A 20,169-nucleotide genomic window follows, 5' to 3' on the forward strand; every position below is an offset into this window, starting at 1 on the left:
AAGATTGGGGGAACGGTAAATTGTGCGGAGGGTGTGGAGAGTCTGCAGAAGGATCTAGATAGGCTGGGCGAATGGGCCAGGAAATGGCAAATGGAATTTAATGTTGGCAAGTGTGAGGTGGTCCACTTTGGTAGGAAGGACTATTACTTACGGGGCGAAAAACTGCAGCAGGCGACGGTGCAGAGGGACCTCGGGGTCCTTGTGCATGAGTCGCAAAAACCCAGCTTGCAGGTGCAGCAGGTGGTCAGGAAGGCGAATGGGATGCTGGCCTTCATAGCGAGGGGGATTGAATATAAAAGTAGGGAGGTGTGCGGCAGCTGTATAGGGCATTGGTGAGGCCGCAACTGGAGTACTGTGTGCATTTTTGGGCGCTGCACCTGCGCAAAGATATTTTGGCCTTGGAGGGAGTGCAGAAGAGGTTTACTAGGCTGATACCAGAGTTGAGGGGGTTGAGCTATGAGGAGAGGCTGAATAAACTGGGCTTGTACTCGTTAGAGTTTAGAAGAATGAGAGGAGATCTCATTGAGACGTATAAGATGATGAATGGGATGGATAGGATAGAGGTGGAAAGACTCTTCCCGCTCAAAAAAGACAATAGGACTAGGGGGCACAGCCTCAAGATAAAAGGGGGGCGGTTTAGAACGGAGTTGAGGAGGAACTTCTTCACTCAAAGGGTGGTGAATCTCTGGAATTCTCTGCCCGTTGAAGTGGTGGAGGCTGCCTCGCTAAATATTTTTAAGACGCGGGTTGATGGGTTTTTGATAGGAGAGGAGATTAAGGGTTATGGGGAGAGGGCGGGAAAGTGGAACTGAGCAGTGACAGATCAGCCATGACCTTATTGAATGGCGGGGCAGGCTCGAAGGGCTGGATGGCCTACTCCTGCTCCTATTTCTTATGTTCTTAAAATTCTATACACTTAAAGGATGTGTACATTTAAGCATAATGATTGCAAATGTTTGCATTAACAATTTGTGAAAGTTACGTTCATCTACAAACAACGTTGTAAATGAGAGATATTAATTCTGCACTGATCAACAGGATTATCTTTCAAAGTATAGTTCCTTCATTTAATTTGTGAGCAGCAAATTTTCTGTTACTGTCAAATTTGTCAAGAAGTTTGTGTAATTACAGAACAGAAAATCCCTACAGGATAAAATTTCTTAGTGCAGGGCTTTACTCTAAAGCACTATGTGCACTTAAGGAGTAATATTTTTGTGCATTAGAGCTAATGGACACTTCTGCACAGCTCATACAGCCTATACTAAGGCTATATCCAGTCAAAAGTAAAAAGTACTAATGAGATATGAATAAGTCGCAGAAAATGTCGCAAGTCCTTCCATTTATTTTAATCAAATATGCACAAACAAAAAAGTATCCTAAACCAACTAATATTCCAATAATGCCTGTTAGATATTCCATAGTATTACTATATATTTAAAAGCTTTACAGTACAATATTAAAATAATTTGCAGTCATATTGTATGCACAAAACCTTTGATCTCTAAAATTTGGTTTTAAATGAATGTATTATTGCCACATCAGGTTGTTATAACTCAGAGTCTCATGTTTTTATTTGCAGATTCCTATCCAGCATGTCGCCAACTCCCCTCATTTTCTTTGCAGCCTGTTTACTACTTGCCACTCGCATTCCTCCTGCTGTGTGTCGCGCTGCGGATCTGAGTGTCTTTGATGTACGGAGTCCCAATGTCAATACAGCCACTGATGGAGAAAATGACCCATCTGTTCCCTACAATCTGAAAGAAAAGTTATTCCACTCTATGGGGCAAAATCCTAAATACATGGTTCATTCCCAGCTGCCACCAGAGTACCTGCAAATGGTGAAAGATACCTTTGCTAAAGAAGCCACTCGTTTCCTACGTGAACTTTCCTTAAATGCAAAAAGCCTCATGTCCGCCCAAGAAATGAGAGAAGCCTTTGCGGGACATTCCAAGAGAAATTCTGACCCTCCCACTTCCTTGGATCTCACGTTTCACCTCTTGAAGAAGATGATGGAGATTCAAAGGAATGAGAACCAACAGATGCAGGCAGAGAACAATCGTAAAATTATGGACGCCGTTGGCAAGTGATGTTATATGTTTCAAATCTAATATTGTAATAATGTCATTCTGTCATCAAATTAGAGTTTAATCTTTGAGAATCATCAGGTGGAGCCCCAAAGTCACCAAACAATGCACTAACCAAATCTGTCTTATGAAATCCATGTAAATCTGAAAGAAATGTTCAATTTCAAAATTACCAAATAAATAGAATATTCATGAAATAATTGTTCAGCATGAAATAATTTTTGTCACATATTTTAGTAATAAAAATTATTTAAAAGCATAATCTTGACTCAACACTTTGTTCAGGCTGGAAAGGCTGTATAATAGTTGTAAAAAGAATAGGGCTATCAGGCTGCATCTTTGAAATCTGTTAAAAGTCCACACATAAAATAATGAAGTCAAATGTGGATGTTTTCCTGGTCTGGTGATAGCATAGTTAACGGTTTAATTAGTGTTTGACTTGAGGAATGGAACTAAGGAAATTATCTTGGGGATATCATCTTCCAAATTTAACATTCAACACGCAAGTACTGGAAATTAGCTTTTTTTTTGCTTGATTTTTGTTCAACTAATTGTGTGTTGGTTGATTTGAAGAGATTAAATTGATATCAATCTACCTGTTAAATCAAATGGCCTTTTTCTAAAATTTGTTTTGTTTCTGTGGAGAAGAATCAACTAAAAATATTGTTAGCCTTGGTGAGATAGAGGCAGCATTATTTGTTTTATGATGGACACTGAATAGATACATTTTCATGTTGGCCTTTTGAAATAAATCTTTAGTGTTATTTTCATATTGTATGAAATACTGTCAATCGTTTAATAGTCAAACCTGGTAGAAATTCCAACACAAAGGGCAAGAGATTTATGGAATAATTGAAGAATGTTGGAGAAGAGGTAGGCCATTCCAATCAGGGAACCTACTGTGGGGTATTAGCAGGAATGGATAATCCAGATCACAGGCTGTTACTTTTCTCCAGAATCCACTTAATTTTAATTCCACATTCTGTTCCCTGCCCATATTCTCTTCAGTGTCTACTTCTAAACACGTTTACTTGCCTTTAAAGGACACATTTGGACTCTGCTTCAACCACATATTGAGGCAGAGAAACCATGCTCAGCAATAAAGACATTTTTTCCAATGTCTCTCTTGCTATCTGGCTGACAGGTTATTATATTTCCCTTACAATATCATAATCTACTACCTACAACACAACAGCAATGAGTGATAATTCAGAGCTTTTAACACAGTAAAGCATACCAAAGTGTTTCACAGGGGCATTACCAAACAAAAATTTAATAACTAGCAACTCAGCGAGCACATGGTGATAGATGAATTGAACTTGTTGCAAGTTAGAATAGACTGCAGACATGAGCTTAAGTTTATAAGGGTAGAAGATGGGAGGCCAGCTAGGAATAAATTGGAATAGTCAAATCTTAAGCTAGTAAACACCCGGATAAGGTGATTAGTACTAGTTAATCTGAGGCAAGGATGATGTTATGGAGGTGGAAGAAGGTGCTACTAATGATGGTATGGCTGTGGTCAGAAACTCATCTTAGTGTCAACCATGATACCAAGGTTGGAAATAGTGTGGTTCAACCTCCAGACAGTTGCCAAGGTGTTGATGACAAAGGAACGGAGTTTGTGACAAGGATTAAAGGCAATGGGGTAAGTTTTCCAGTCCCACCCACTGTGGGAATCATGACAGTCAGATGGACAATTTGATGAACAATTTGACAGACCGATTAAAGGCACAACTGGAAAATCTTGCCCAGTGACTTTGGTCTTCCGAGTACGTAGCTGGAGGAAATTTCCACTCGTGTAGTACTGAATGGCAGGCAAGTCTGCAAAATTTGTGAAAGTGGAGGGTTCGAGAGAGGTGGGTAAATTGAGCTAGATCTCATCATCATTAATGTAGAACCTAATGAGTTTACAGATGTCCTCGAGGGCAGCAAGTAACTGAAGGAGAAAAGCTCAAACATCTCCATTCTCTTTTCATGACTTTTACCCTTCCATCATTTCTGAGGAATGTCTTAATGTCTGCTTTTTAATTGACCAAACAATTCAATTCCTCCAAGATCGCTTATCGTGACAAAGAAATATGTCACTATGAACTAACTGGAGTCATTTAGAGTGGACTGAATTGCAATGACTCAACACCAACTTGTACCTTTTAATGCTGTGGATATAATGTGTGACTTTTAAGTGTAACCATTACAAACTATATAATATGAAAACAGTATTGAAGTTAAGATGCAGTTGACACAGGTGAAACATTTGATCCAAAGTATAACTTTGTGTTCACACTTTTCCTGCTTGATGTTGCCTCTACTTCCAGCGCTTTGCCCTTAGCTTGCACTTCAGAATTATGTATGAGGTTCAGTGATTATATAAAATCTATGGAAAATGGTTTGAAGAAATAGCAAGTTAGATGAATGTGACAGCCTCTGACATCAAGGCTGCATTTGACTGAGTGTGGCATCGAACAGCCCTCGCAAAACTGGAATCAATGGGTATCAGCGGATAAACTCTTCATTGGTTGGAGTCATACCTGGGATATAAGATGATGGTTGTGGTTGCGGAGGGTCAGTCAGTGCAGCTCCAGGACATCTCTGCAGGAGTCCCTCAGGATGGTGTCTGAGGCCCAATAATCTTCAGCTGCTTCATCAATGGCCTTTCCTCCATCATGGTCAGAAGTGTGTATTGTTTGCTGATGATTGCACAATGTTCAACAATTGCAACGCATAGAGTCATAGAAACCCTACAGTGCAGAAAGAGGCCATTTGGCCCATTGAGTCTCCACCAACCACAATCCCACCCAGGCCCTATCCCCAATCCCTGCACATTTACCCACTAATCCCTCTAACCTACACATCTCAGGACACTAAGGGACAATTTTAGCTTGGCCAATCAACCTAACCCGCACATTTTTGGACTGTGGAAGGAAACTGGAGCACCTGGAGGAAACCCACGCAGACATGAGGAGAATGTGCAAACTCCACACAGACATTGATCCAAGCCAGGAATCGAACCCACGTCCCTGGAGCTGTGAAGCAGCAGTGCTAACCACTGTGCCGCCCCAGATTCCTCAAATACTGAAACAGTCCACGCTCAAATGCAACAAGATCTGGACAATATCCAGGCTTGGGCTGATAAGTGGCAAGTAACATTCGCGCCACAAAATGCCAGGCAATGACCATCACCAATAAGAGACACTCTAACCACTGCCCCTTGACATTCAATTCTGTGCCATCACTGAATCCCCCACTGTCAACATCCTTGGGGTTACCACTGACCAGAAACTCAACTGGACTCACCACATAAACACAGTGGTTACAGGAGTAGGTCATAGGCTAGGAATACTACAGCAAGTAACTCACTTCCTACCTCCCAAAGTCTATCCACCATCTACAAGGCACAAGTCAGGAATGTGATGGAATACTCCTCACTTGTCTGGATGGGTGCAGCTCCAACAATACAAAACATTTGACACCATCCAGGACAAAGCAGCCCACTTGATTGGCACCACATCTCCAAACATGCACTACCCCCACCACCTATGTTCAATAGTAGCAGTGTATACTATCTACAAGATGCACACTGCAGAAATCCACCAAAGATCCTCAGACAGCACCTTCCAAATCCACGACTACTTCCATCTAGGACAAGGGCTGCAGATACATGGGAATACCATCACCTGCAAGTTCCCCTCCAAGCCAATTACCATCCTGAATTGGAAATATATCACCATTCCTTCACAGTCGCTGGGTCAAAATCGTGGAATTCCCTCCCTAATGGCACTGAAAGTCAACCCACAGCACATGGGACAGAGGCGATTCAAGGCAGCAGCTCACCACCACCTTTTCAAGGGCAACTAGGGATGGGCAATAAATGCAGGCCAGCCAGCGATGCCCACGTCCCACGAGTGAATAAAAAATTATGGGATATTTTGATCACGTAGAAAATATCCATTGAAGAGTTATGAAACATGTTAAATGATATCATACATAAAACTGTCTTTAAAATGTCAACCTACATTTTTGAACATCAACTTAGATGTATTTAGTAAATAACTTGCACTTAAAGCAAATCATAAATTTGAGTTGTTATTTCAAGACTGCATTTAATTGCTGATTAATAATTGCATGAATAAGGATTAGGTAAAACTTATACTTAGGATTCAAAATCTTTAATCAGTTATTATTTGACAGCTCTATCTCTTGCTTCTGTGGATTTCATTCCAAGATCAATCTGCTAAAACATGTATAAAATTTGGATATCAAATATGATTCAAGCGTTCTTTTAAACAAAGTTTCAGAAATCAATAAATGTTTAATTATGATAAACAATTACATTTTAACATTAATGTAGCAAACAGTAAAATCAAAACTGACCTCATTCGCAAATAGTGAACTACATGGTGTAATCAGTGATGCAGACTGTGTTGAATCTGCTATTTACTCTAGGTGCTGATTTAGAATGCATGGCTTCAATTATTGCCTTGTCAGTCAGTCAGACTATATTTACAAAAGAATACTTAATTCAATCTCATTTTATTGAAGAACCAACAAAATGTCAACCAAAATTACAGCTTTTACTGTACTCTATCTGCATTCCAAAAATCATTCATTGAACAGTGCATTGGCAACATTAGTGGAGCAGTAATGCATCTGACACAAAAATTCCTCTTATCATCTGAACTGTTCTTCCTTTCTCTCGCTCTCGTGATCTTTAGCTATCATCTTTCTATCATGCCATTTAGGACATCATCTATTGTTCCAAACTATCAATGGAATCTTTTTGATTCTTGTCCAAAGTGGAACAGAATTCAATTATCTCACTGTACTTCATTTTATATACGCCATGTCTGGAATAAGATAATAACAAACTAATTAAACAACTTAGAATAATGGGGAAATAACAGCACTTAGTCAGAAGACATTTGTCTGAAAATTCTAAACTAATTGAACTGCGCAAAAAAAATCAAAGGAACCCCACAAATGTTTTTCCGAACAACACATCAGTACATAATCTTCAGTTAAGGCAGCCCAATGTTGTAATAATTCACACTGACATTGTCCTAGCGCTTACTGCAATATTTAAACTAACATTCAATTACATAACTGAAAGAATACAAAAGTATTTGGTCTAATAGAGAAGCCACAACACTGTGTCGATTTCTTCACACAGCTCTGATCAACAAAACAGAAAGATGAACAAGCGACCATACTGCAAGCTTGCATAAATGGCAATTTTCATTCATTCAGTACCTAAACAATAAATTGTTTGTGAATACATCATTTTCTGTATGCTGCTTCATGAATTCTGTCCTCTTTCTCTCCTTTGTGATTTCAGTATTGACCTGTGGGGAAGAATAGAAAATTACACATCTATTATCTGTGCTTGTGGTTAAAGGTTCAGTGGTATCTTGAACTTTTTTCCATGATGAAAATAATTAAAAGGAGACAGATGAGCACATGCTGTAAACTTATCAAATAACAAAACAATAAAGCTGTGCATAAAATTCCTTATGTAAAAGCTCATTGTATTGTAGATTGAGGTTTTATAATGATTATCCCATTAAAAAATAGAGAACATAAATCTTTAACTAATTAGATACAATTGAAATAAGTGATCTCAGTATTTTCATAGAATCCCTACAGTGCAGAAGGATGCCATTCAGCCCATTGAGTCCACACTGACCACAATCCCACCCAGGCCCTCTCTCCAAACCCCTACTTATTTACCCTACTAACCCCCTGACATTAAGGGGCAATTGAGCATGGTCAATCCACCAAACCTCCACATCTTTGGAGTGTGGGAGGAAACTGGAGCACCCGGAGGAAGTCCAGGTAGACAGGGGGAAAACGTGCAAACTCCACACAGACAGTGACCCAAACTGGGAATCGAACCCCGGCCCCTGGCGCTGTGAAGCAACAGCACTAACCACTGTGGTGCCCCATTTTATTGAGAATTAATAACAAGCAAAAAAGCACTTGAAAAATTAGTTCCTGGTTGAATGCCTCAAGAATGAAGTTATTTGAATCTTATAAGATATATTTTCCTACTTTACTGTTTGCATGAAGCAGCTGTATCACTATCTACATAAAAAAACCACAGGCCAATTTTAAGATAAAGCATAGGTTTTATAGTTAAGATACTACTGATTAAAATATGAATCACGAAGAGGGCCTGTGGCTTTACAACACAACACAGGATCAGTAAGACACAAACGCAGGGATATCTGTCACTGTAGGACTCGGACTTTGAAACTTTAGATGGTATAATAAACACATTGACTAAATACATCCAAAACTTCCAACCAGCTATGAAAAATGAAGATGCAGTGTTGAGAGCTGGAGCATTCCTTTTCTGCACAAATACACAGCCTCCAAAATTATATGGGTGTGTGTAATAAACTAATGAACTGACAATTAACTGTTGACCACCAACTAGGGCCAGAAATATCCCAGGCACAAGGTATGAAAGAAGAGGCAGTTAAAAGACTGGATTGCCAATATGGAGATCCATGGTTTATGTTCAATCTTTGGTTTTGGAAGGAAAGAAGAAGTTGTGAGGGAAGAATAAAGACCTGCATTTATGTTCTGCCTCATTAGATTCTCCAAACATCAAAAGCACTTCATGGACAACAAATTACTTTGTACACCTATGTAGCAATTTTGCTAACAACTTTCAGACAAATGAAGAATTATGGTCTGTTTGTAGTCAGGTTTGGTCAGTCAGTGAGTGTGAAATCATAGAATGTAGAACACTACAGCACAAACAGGCCCTTCGGCCCACTAGTTGCCCTGATCACTTCTATACCTACTAAGCCATAGACCTATCTATAACCCCCAATCCCATTAAATCCCATATACTCATCCAGAAGTCTTTTAAAAGACCCCAGCGAGTTCGCCTCCACCACCACTGACGGCAGCCGATTCCATTCACTCACCACCCTCTGAGTGAAAAACTTACCCCTAACATCTCCTCTGCACTTGCTTCCCTGCACCTTAAATCTGTGTCCTCTCGTAGTGATCATTTCAGCCCTGGGAAATAGCCTCTGAGAGTCCACCCCATCTATTCCTCTCAACATCTTATAAACCTCTATCAGGTCGCCTCTCAACCTTCGTCTCTCCAGGGAGAAGAGTCCCAGCTCCCTCAACCTATCTTCATAAGGCATGCCTCCCAATCCAGGCAACATCCTCGTAAATCTCCTCTGCACCCTTTCAATAGCTTCCATGTGCTTCCTATAGTGAGGCGACCAGAACTGCGCACAGTACTCCAAGTGGGGTCTGACAAGGGCCTTATAAAGTTGCAGCATTACTCCGGACTCCTAAACTCAGTCCCTTGATTAATGAAGGCCAATACACCATACGCCTTCTTGACCACATCCTCCACCTGCGAGGCCGATTTAACAGTCCTATGGACCCGGACCCCAAGATCCCGCTGTTCTTCAACACAGCTAAGACTCCTACCATTGATATTGTATTCCTTCATCCCATTGGTCCTGCCAAAATGGACCACTACACATTTATCTGCGTTGAAGTCCATCCGCCACTTCTCCGCCAGTCTTGCATCCTATGTCCCGCTGCAAATTCTGACATCCCTCCAGATCATCCACAACACCATCAACCTTCGTATCGTCTGCGAACTTACTAACCCATCCCTCCACTTCCTCATCCAGGTCATTTATGAAAATGACAAACAGCAAGGGTCCTAGAACAGATCCCTGGGGCACTCCACTGGTGACCAACCTCCATGCAGAAAAAGACCCATCCACAACCACTCTCTGCCTTCTGCAGGCAAGCCAGTTCTGGGTCTGTAAGGTCAAAGCCCCCTGGATCCCATGCCCTCTCACCTTCTCAAGAAGTCTTGCATGGGGGACCTTATCAAACGCCTTGCTGACGTCCATGTAAACCACATCTACCACTCTTCCTTTGTCAACGTGCTCAGTCACATTCTCAAAGAACTCAACTAGGCTCGTAAGGCACAATCTGCCCTTGACAAAACCATGTTGACTATTTCTGATCATTCTAAACTTCTCCAAATGCTCATAAGTCTTGTCCCTCAGAAGCCTCTCCATCAACTTACCAACCACTGAGGTTAGACTCACCGGTCGGTAATTTCCCGGGCTATCCCTGTTCCCTTTCTTGAAAATAGGAACCACATCCGCAATCCTCCAATCCTCCGGAACCTCTCCCGTCTCTATCGATGACGCAAAGATCATCGCCAGGGGCTCTGCAATCACTTCCCTCACCTCCCACAGTAACCTGGGGTACATCCCATCCAGTCCCGGCGACTTGTCTATCTTGATAGAGTTTAAAAGTTGTAACACATCCTCTTCCTTAACATCCACATACTCAATCTTTTCAGACTGCCGCAAACCTGTAGTACAACCTCCCAGATCAGTTTCCACCGTGAATACCGAGGCAAAGTACTCATTAAGCACCTCTGCCATTTCTTCCGGTTCCACACAGACTTTTCCCCCTTCACCTTTTATAGGTCCTATCCCTTCTCTTCTCATCCTTTTACTTTTCACATATTTGTAGAAGGCCTTGGGATTCTCCTTAATCTCACCTGCCAAGGCCTTCTCATGTCCCCTTCTGGCTCTCCTAATTTCCTCTTTAAGCTCCTTTCTACAAGCCTTATACTCCTCTAGATCCTTAACATCTCTTAGCTCTCTGAACCTTTTATACACCTTTCCTTTCTTCCTGACTAGGTTCACCACAACCTCCATGCACCACGGTTCCCGCGCCCTGCCAAAACCTCCTTGTCTCATCGGAACATTATCGTGCAGAGCTCCAGTCAAACATTCCTTGAATATCCGCCACCTTCCTTCTGTACTTTTCCCCAAGAACACCTCCTTCCAGTTTATTCGTCCAATTATCTGCCTGATGTCTTCGTATTTCCCCTTACTCCAGACAAACACCTTCCTAGTCTGCCTGATCCTATCTCTTTCCAATGCTATTGTGTAGGAGATAGAATTATGATCTCCATCCCCAAGATGTTCTCCCACCGAGAGATCCGACACCTGTCCTGGTTCATTAGCCAGCACCAGGTCAAGTACAGCCTGTCCTCTTGTGGGCTTATCCACGTACTGTGTCAGGAAACCCTCCTGAACACACCTAACAAACTCCTCCCCATCCAAACCCCTTACCCTTGGGATATTCCAGTCGATGTTTGGGAAATTAAAGTCTCCCATCACAACAACTCTGTTATTACTACATCTCTCTAGAATCTGTTTCCCTATCTGCACCTCAACTTCCCTGTCACTATTGGGCAGCCTATAGCATACACCCAGCAAAGTTGTCGACCCTTTGCTGTTCCTAACTTCCACCCACAATGACTCTGTAGGCAGTCCCTCCACAGCATCCACCTTCTCTGCAGCCATGACACTATCCCTGATCAACAGTGCCACTCCACCACTTCTTTTGCCCCCAACCCTGTCCTTCCTGAAGCATCTGAATCCTGGCACCTGAAGTACCCAGTCCTGTCCCTGAGATATCCAAGTCTCTGTAATGGCCACCACATCACATTCCCAAGCAGCAATCCACGCCCTTAGCTCATCTACCTCATTTACTACACTCCTGGCGTTAAAATAGAGATACCTCAGCCTCTCAGTTTGGACATTTGTCTTCTCCACCACCCGTCTAACCTCTCTCTCATACTGTCTACAGTCCTTCCCTACCCGGGAGCTCACCTCCTTGGTCTCAGTCTCCTCATCTCTGTTCCCTCCCCCTAACCTTTCTAGTTTAAAGTCCCCCCAGTAGCCCTAGCCAATCTTCCCGCCAAGATATTGGTCCCCCTGGGATTCAAGTGCCACCCGTCTTTACTGTACAGGTCACACCTGCCCCTAAAGAGGTCCCAATGATCCAGGAACCGGAATCCCTGCCCCCTGCTCCAGTCCCTCAGCCACGCATTCACCCTCCACCTCATTCCATTCCTGCTCTCGTTCTCCCGCGGCGCAGGCAGCAATCCTGAGATTACTACCTTCGCATTCCTTTTTCTCAGCTGCCTACCCAGTTCCCTATAATCCCTTCTCATGACCCCTTCCCTCTTCCTGCCTATGTCAGCGGTACCTATATGAACCACAACCTCCGGCTCCTCACCCTCCCCTTTCAGGATGTCTGGGACGCGTCCAGAGACATCCCGGATCCCAGCTCCAGGGAGACAAACCACCATCCGTGGCTCCCGTCTGCGTCCGCAAAAACGCCTGTCTGAACCCCCCATTATGGAGTCCCCTATTAGTATTGCCTTGCTGCTCTTTTTCTTTGTTTTTTGAAGTACTGGGTCAGCTCCAGAGGGCTGGCCACTGCTTCCTCCTCCAGATGAGCTGTCCCCCCCAGTTGGTACTCAGGGAGGAGTACTTATTTCGAAGGGGGACATCCACCGGCGTGCTCTCAATCACCTGAGGTTTCCCCTTCCTAATAGTTACCCATGTGCCTTCTTCCCATTGCCCTGGTGTGACCACTTGCCGATAGCTCCTATCAATTATGTCCTAACTCTCTCTAATGAGACGAATGTCCTCAAGCTGCAGTTCCAGTTCCTTTATCAGGTCCCGTAGGGACTGCAGCTCCATACACCGAGCACAGGTATGGATGTCTGGGAGACCAGGAGCCTCCAAGACCTCCCACATATTGCATCGGCAACAACATACTGGCCTCACACCCATACTTGCCCTTTTTAGAAATACAGAGAAAAAAGTAATAAAAAAAAACTTATAAACTTACCTTGCCTCACCCTTTTTTGCTTTGGCCCTCTGAGTCAAAGCCCTTACAGCTCACACAAAAACAAAAACAAACTTAGCTGCTCTCACTCAGAGCCCCTCTCTCTCTTTTTTAGGTTAGAGGAGGGAGGGAGGGGTGGGATACTCTACCTGTGTAGAGTATCGGGTTTCTTCACCTTTCCAATTTATGGGGGTCCAGAGGGGGAAAAAAAACTACTTCCCTATGACCACTTCCTGTATCCAGTTTAAAATAAAAATAAAGCTAGAGACGTTAGTTTAAAAAGAAACACGGTAACTTACTCACCAGCTCTCCTCTCACCAGTCTCTCCCTCTCTGATGTGCTCCCAAGGAACAAATCATAGTACATTTCCACGTGAGGGGTGAGGGGTGAGGATTGGCCCACCTGGCAGAAGTGTGCTTTTTGTCAGCATTTTCACGCTGTCACCAAGGAGAAACATAGGCTGCGATTCTCCCATCCCGCTGCACAAATCCTTTACTGGCGGGCGGGGATACCACCGCCGGGCATTGGCATCTAGGCAGTGCCAGCCTGGGCCTTCTGAAACTGAAGGAGAGCTGGAGATCACAGCGAGCCAGAAGGAACGGGCCTTAGGGCTGGGCCTGGGAATTATCAGGGACAGCATCCAAGCCATGTGGGTGGGGGGTTGGGATGCGAAGCGTTGGGTTCAAGGACCTGGCCAGCGATCGGGAGGCTGGCAGCGTGGGGCCACTACACAAGTGCAGTGGCCCACTCAGTGCTCTGCTGCTGGCCTGTCCAGCGGGAATAGACTCCGCCCCCTGAAATTTAATGATATTCACCCTGGTGACCTCTGCAATTTTCAGAATGTGGGAGATTCTTAAAATTTTTTGGGGGTGGCGGTGGGGGAGAGGGAATTCTGCCCCTAATATCCAGAAAATCGTGAATTTCATGCCATGAAGAGAAATTGTTAGCAGAAAAGAGAACAAAATGATTAACAAAATATTATAAGCCACTTTTAATCAAAGGTTTAAGATCTTGCTCCAAGTGAAAAGAGTCAAATTTAATACTTAAATGTCAGATCTAAATGCTGATCTAGTACAAAAGTGTTGGTAAAGGGATTAATGCTACTTTCTGAATCCCATTCAAGATAATGCAGAGAAATGGAAAGTCCAATCCACTTCAGGAAAGTGGCATTGTGCCACAAAACACCTAATAGTTGATCTGATATTGTTTGATGCTTAATCCACTGCAAGCATTGGTGATCCCTCAATTTAGGCAGACATGCATATAATTACAAGTGTTTAAATGCTGTAAAACACAAACACCTATTTTCAGTTACAGTTAAGACTTAATGATTAGTTACAAATTTGTTCTCAGCTTGAAAATTAGCTTCTCATAGTAGAACGTACTAGTGTCATAGAATTCAGACAGTGAGGAGACAACCTTTTGGCCCATCAAGGCTACACCGACAATAATCCCACCCAGGCCCATCCCATGTTAATCTCCCTGACACTAGGGAGCAATTTAGCTTGGCCAATCAATCTGCCGCATACGTTTGGATCTGTGGGAGGAGACCAGAGCACCTGGAGGAAACTCATGCAGGCATGAGGAGAATGTACAAGTTCCACACAGACAGTGACCCAAGGCCAGAATTGAGTCCAGGTCACTGGAGCTGTGAGACAGCAGTGCTAACCGCAGTGCAACTGTGCTGCAAATCAAGTAAAATGTAAAAATGTATATCATGTGACAAAATCACTTTGAATGAATCCAGCGACATAAGGTGACAAAACACTTGACAGTGCAGTAAATTTTATACAGTGGCTTGCTGACTACATATGTGGCTTTACAACACAACACAGGAGCAGTCTGACATGGGCAGAGGGATACCTGTCGCTGTAGGACTTAGACTTTGAAACTTAAGATGGCATAATAAACACTTTGCTTAAGGGCAAATTGTATATCCAATTAACTGAAGTAATTTACATTAACTCACCAACCAACATGGCTCATCAGATAGGTTATGGATTATGCAGAATGAGTTATCTCAAGTGTGATAATCTACATGATGCTTTCTCTGGAACAAACGGAACAAACTGGGGGCTGTATTTTATGTGAGCCATCACAGTGGGAAACATGGCGGTCAGGCCCACTTAATCGCAGGAGAGGTCTTGCATCAGCTTCGCAGTGGCATCAAACCTCCCCAGATTAAGTTGAAGGGTAAAAGGGGCTGACACAGGATTTTCAGGCCGATGGCAGTGGGATGTTAATTAGACTCATTAATGGGCCAATTGACACCCATTGTCCTTAACTCAGTGCAATGTTGGGATAATTCGGATGTTAAATATGGAGTGCATGGCTTTCCAGGGTCCTCTGGAAGCCCCTTCAGGGTTTGGCAGTGACCTCTCGGGGTGGCTGGCTGGTTGGAGGGGTGGGCTGGTCACGATGGTGTCCCTCATAGTCGGACACTCTTGGATTGATCAAGAGGGGTGATGTGGAGTGATGGACTGATGGGGTTTTCTTCCCAGTTCTCCAAACAGTGGGCAAGATTACCTGATAGAATCCCATCTTGTAATTATCTTTCAATCTCAAACCATCTCAGCTGCACCTCACCACTAAATCCTAAAGACTGGCAAAAGTAGTCTATATTGTAAGTAATCATCCAGTCCTAATGCTAATAACTAAACTCTAAACATACTAAAGTAAATTCAATTTGCAAGCTTTTTAGTGTCTCGATGCTTGAGCCAAATATTGGATTTTCTAATATCAAGAATCAGTTCATACTGAAGACAGGGACTCATGTCCAACATAGTTAAGCTGTTTTTTTGGCTCTTGCACAGTAATCCTGTCTCAAACATTCAATTGTGTACCCACAAGATGGTTTGGAGAACAAAATTGACGATACCGTTTGGTTAATATTAAAAAAGGTACAAAATTAAATACTTTGCATTAGACATGGCACATTAGGTTACACTGTTAGTTTTTATTACAGGAAATAAAGAGGGTCTACAAATAATTAAATTGCGCTCAAAGTCTGAGCATCTATATCAACAGCAGAAAATATGTATCCAAGCAGCTAAGATAAAAGCAACTTATAAATAGACATTTTGCTGTTACTAATATAACATTGAGCTGAAACTTGCTAAACAATAACTATATGATTGATGTGGATGCTTATTAATGTCCAAATCATTCAATAACTTGTGGTGAGGAAAATATGCCCATGAATTGTGATTGCCACAAGTTGCTGGATAGTGTGCCCCTCTGCTATAAGCTCGGGATGACACCAAGATTGGGGGAACGGCAAATTGTGCGGAGGGTGTGGAGAGTCTGCAGAAGGATCTAGATAGGCTGGGCGAATGGGCCAGGGAATGGCAAATGGAATTTAATGTTGGCAAGTGTGAGGTGGTCCACTTTGGTAGGAAGAATGGTAGGAAGGACTATTACTTACGGGGCGAAAAACTGCAGCAGGCGACGGTGCAGAGGGACCTTGGGGTCCTTGTGCATGAGTTGCAAAAACCCAGCCTGCAGGTGCAGCAGGTGGTCAGGAAGGCGAATGGGATGCTGGCCTTCATAGCGAAGGGGATTGAATATAAAAGTAAGGAGGTCTTGCTGCAGCTGTATAGGGCATTGGTGAGGCCGCAGCTGGAGTACTGTGTGCAGTTTTGGGCGCCGCACCTGCGCAAAGATATTTTGGCCTTGGAGAGAGTGCAGAGGAGGTTTACTAGGCTGATACCGGAGTTGAGGGGGTTGAGCTATGAGGAGAGGCTGAATAAATTAGGCTTGTACTCGTTGGAGTTTAGAAGAATGAGGGGAGATCCCATTGAGACATATAAGATGATGAATGGGATGGATAGGATAGAGGTGGAGAGACTCTTCCCGCTCAAAAAAGACAGTAGGACTAGGGGGCACAGCCTCAAGATAAAGGGGGGGCGGCTTAGAACGGAGTTGAGGAGGAACTTCTTCACTCAAAGGGTGGTGAATCTCTGGAATTCTCTACCCGTTGAAGTGGTGGAGGCTGCCTCGCTAAATATTTTCAAGAAGCGGGTTGATGGGTTTTTGATAAGAGAGGGGATTAAGGGTTATGGGGAGAGAGCGGGAAAGTGGAACTGAGCAGCGACAGATCAGCCATGATCTTATTGAATGGCGGGGCAGGCTCGAAGGGCCAGATGGCCTACTCCTGCTCCTATTTCTTATGTTCTTAAGAAAAATTATACACATTTAACCTGCCTGAGAGTTTTTAGGAGTAGCTGTATCCATCGTCCTGTAAACTGTAATATCCATGCCACACAATACCCAGCAATGATCAGCTCATTGGATAAAGACACTGTTAGTCCAGTTTTTCACCAAGTTTCCAAGAGCATTAGATTTGTTGAACTGTCTTCAATCTGCATTTCCAGCAACTTATCTAGTAAAATATTTTTAAACAGAAGGGTAAAGAAAAATGTCTTACTGGGCATAACATTTGCCATTTATTTTTCTTGAATAGTAAGAACTTGAGGCAACTAAAATGGCAAAGTTATGATTTATATTGATGGCCTGAGGCAAAATATACAAAAAGCAAAGAAAATTACAGTACAGGAACAGGCCCCTCAGCCCTCCAAGCCTGCACCAACCATGCTGCCCGTCTGAACTGAAACCCTCTACCCTTCCAGGGACCATATCCTATTCATGTATTTGTCAAAACACCCCTTAAAAGTCACTATCGTACCTGCTTCTACTACCTCCCTGGTGGTGAATTCCAGGTACCCACGAACCACCAGCTAAAAACTTGCCCTGTACATTTCCTTTAAATCTTGCCCCTCGCACCTTAAACTTATGTCCCTGGTAACTGACTCTTGCACTCTGGGAAAAAGCTTCTGACTATCCACTCCGTCCATGCCACTCAATCTTGTAGACTTCTATCAGGTCACCCCTCAACCTCCGTCGTTCCAGTAAGAACAAACCAGGTTTCTCCAACCTCTCCTCATAGCTAACGTCCTCCATTAAAAGCAACATCCTGGTAAATCTCTTCTGTACCCCCCACATCCACATCCTTCTGGTAGCATGGCAACCAGAATTGAACACTATATTCCAAGTGCCGCCTAAGCTTCTACAAAGCTGCAACATGACATGCCAATTTTTAAACTCAATACCCGGCCGATGAAGGCAAGCATGCCATATGCCTTCTTGACTATCTTCTCCACCTGCGTTGCTACTTTCAGTGAAATGTATACATATGCATCCAGATCCTTCTGCCTATCAATACTCTTAAGGATTCTGCCATTTTACTTTATATTCCTCATCTGTATTAGACCTTCCAAAATACATTACCTTACAATTGTCCAGATTAAACTCCATCTGCCATCTTTCTGCACAAATTTCCAACCGATCTATATCCTGTTGTATCCTCTGATGCTCCTCATCACTATCCACAATTCCACCAACCTTTGTGTTGTCCACAAACTTACTAATCAAACCAGTTACATTTTCCTACAAATCATTTATATATATTACAAACAACAAAGGTCCCAGCACTGATCCCTGAGGACCATCAGAAATGCACCCTTCCACTGCTACCCTCTTTCTTCTATGACCAAGCCAATTATATATCTATCTTGCCTGCTCACTTCTGATCCTGTGTGACTACACTTCTGCACTAGTCTACTATGAGGGACCTGTCAAAGGCCTTACTGAAGTCCATGTAGACAAATTCCACTGCCCTACCCTCATCAATCATCTTTGTCACTTCCTCAAAAAACTCAACCAAGTTAGTGAGATCTCCCCTTCACAAAACCAATAACTGTGGGAGGGAACCAGAGCACCAGGAGGAAACCCACGCAGACATGGGGAGAATGTGCAAACTCCACACAAAGTCATCTGAGGCTGGAATTGAACCTGGATCTCTGGCACCGTGAGGCAGCAGTGCTAACGACTGTGCCACCATCCCATCCCTGCAGCCTTTTCTTGCCTAACAAAGGCAAGGATTTGAGGATGTTGACCTATATTGAAGGGGGCTAGAGTACAAGAGTAAGGAAATGTTGCTACAATCATACATGGAACATTGTGTATGTTCACCCAACACCTCACCCCCTGTCCACAGCACCTTCCCATGCAATCGTAAAAGGTGCAACACCTCCCCCCTTTACCTCCTCTCTACTCACTGTCTCAGGTCCTAAACACCCCTTTCAGGTAAAGCAATGCTTTGCAAAAATCTCCTTCAATCTGGTCTATTTCGCTTGCTGCTCCCAATGCGGCCTACTCTATATTGGAGAAACCAAATGCAGACTGGGTGATTGCTTTGCAGGACCCAGACCTTCCTGTTGCTTGGCACTTCAACACACCACCCTGCTCTCCTGTCCAATTGTCCATCCTTGGCTTTTTGTAATGTTCCAGGGAACCCCAATGTAAGCTGGAGGAACAGCAGCTCAACTTCTGATTGGGCACTCTACAGCCTTCTGGACTGAACATTGAGTTCAACAACTTCAAAGCACGAACTCTCTCCTCCACCTTCACCCTATTTCCATTTATTTTATTCCATTTCATTCTCCATTTTATCATCCTTTTTTCTCATCTCCATTTTTCTACTTTCCATTCCAGCTCTCCTCCTTCCCACACCCTATCCCCCACCCCCTTTCAGGGCAACTGCCACATTCCTCAGGCAGTTCTTTAACAGTCTGTACCTCTGTTCTGCCATTCACACATTCTGATCACTCAATGGATACGTTTAGCACCTCCTCAGACTTCTGTATCCTCATTTACATTCCCTTTGTCCCAATATACACACACTCCCCCATCCCACTTCCACCCTCATTGTGTAAATCTCCACTGATTCTCTTTCCCCTCAGCATGTACAGGATCTTCTAGACTCGAAACATTGGCTCTATCCTCTCCTCACAGATGCTGTCAGATCTGCTGAGATTTTCCAACATTTTTTGTTTTTGCCATGTCTGATCCTGAGATGGGTAGTGTAATGTCTTGTACATCCAATTACAAACAACATCCAGAAAAGAATATAGTCATATCCCTGATTTGGAGAATAGAATCAGTATTCAGATACAACTGCAGGGTAATTAAGTTTGACAGGATTTGAAGGCAGCAACTCAGAACATTCACTTCATGCGCTCCTATTACATGCATCATTCTTATTCACTTGAATGGTAGGAAAGTCTGGGCTATGGATGAATTACAGCTATTGCTAGTAAGAGCAGCTAGAGGCACAAGTCAATTTAACTCAAAGCCATAAAGTTTAGGAGTCCCCAGGTGCAAATCCCACTTTAAAGTCTCCAATTTGGAGGTTAAGGAGAGAATGAAAAAAGAATCAGCCAGTGCCTCACTCCTGATTACTAGCTGAGGGCCCCTGCTCAAAGCGTGTCAGACGAGAAAGAGAGAAGATCAAAGACACACACTTACCTCCACTGCAACA

At 43.2% G+C, this 20,169-nt stretch overlaps 2 protein-coding genes across 2 annotated transcripts in view; one reads left to right on the forward strand and one right to left on the reverse strand.

Moving 5' to 3' along the window:
* The first annotated feature begins 1,592 nt into the window (after nucleotides 1-1,592).
* On the forward strand, nucleotides 1,593-2,105 carry uts1 (urotensin 1). The gene has a single exon (XM_080193275.1). The coding sequence runs from the start codon at nucleotides 1,593-1,595 to the stop codon at nucleotides 2,085-2,087; it is 495 nt and encodes a 164-aa protein (XP_080049401.1). The 3' UTR covers nucleotides 2,088-2,105.
* A 4,492-nt stretch (nucleotides 2,106-6,597) lies between these two features.
* The window catches only part of trim54 (tripartite motif containing 54), a 60,234-nt gene continuing 46,662 nt past the window's right edge, over nucleotides 6,598-20,169 (reverse strand). The window contains exon 9 of the mRNA XM_080193276.1: nucleotides 6,598-7,423. Coding sequence (XP_080049402.1) covers nucleotides 7,413-7,423 — 11 coding nt within the window. The 3' untranslated portion in view covers nucleotides 6,598-7,412. The remainder of the gene's footprint in view (nucleotides 7,424-20,169) is intronic.

The sequence above is a fragment of the Carcharhinus amblyrhynchos genome, chromosome 7 (assembly GCF_965287045.1).
Source record: "Carcharhinus amblyrhynchos chromosome 7, sCarAmb.v2.hapA, whole genome shotgun sequence".
Classification (NCBI taxonomy): domain Eukaryota; kingdom Metazoa; phylum Chordata; class Chondrichthyes; order Carcharhiniformes; family Carcharhinidae; genus Carcharhinus; species Carcharhinus amblyrhynchos.

Bases quoted from the DNA above. Each gene is read 5' to 3' on its own strand.
- uts1 (XM_080193275.1), top strand. From the start codon at position 1,593: ATGTCGCCAACTCCCCTCATTTTCTTTGCAGCCTGTTTACTACTTGCC.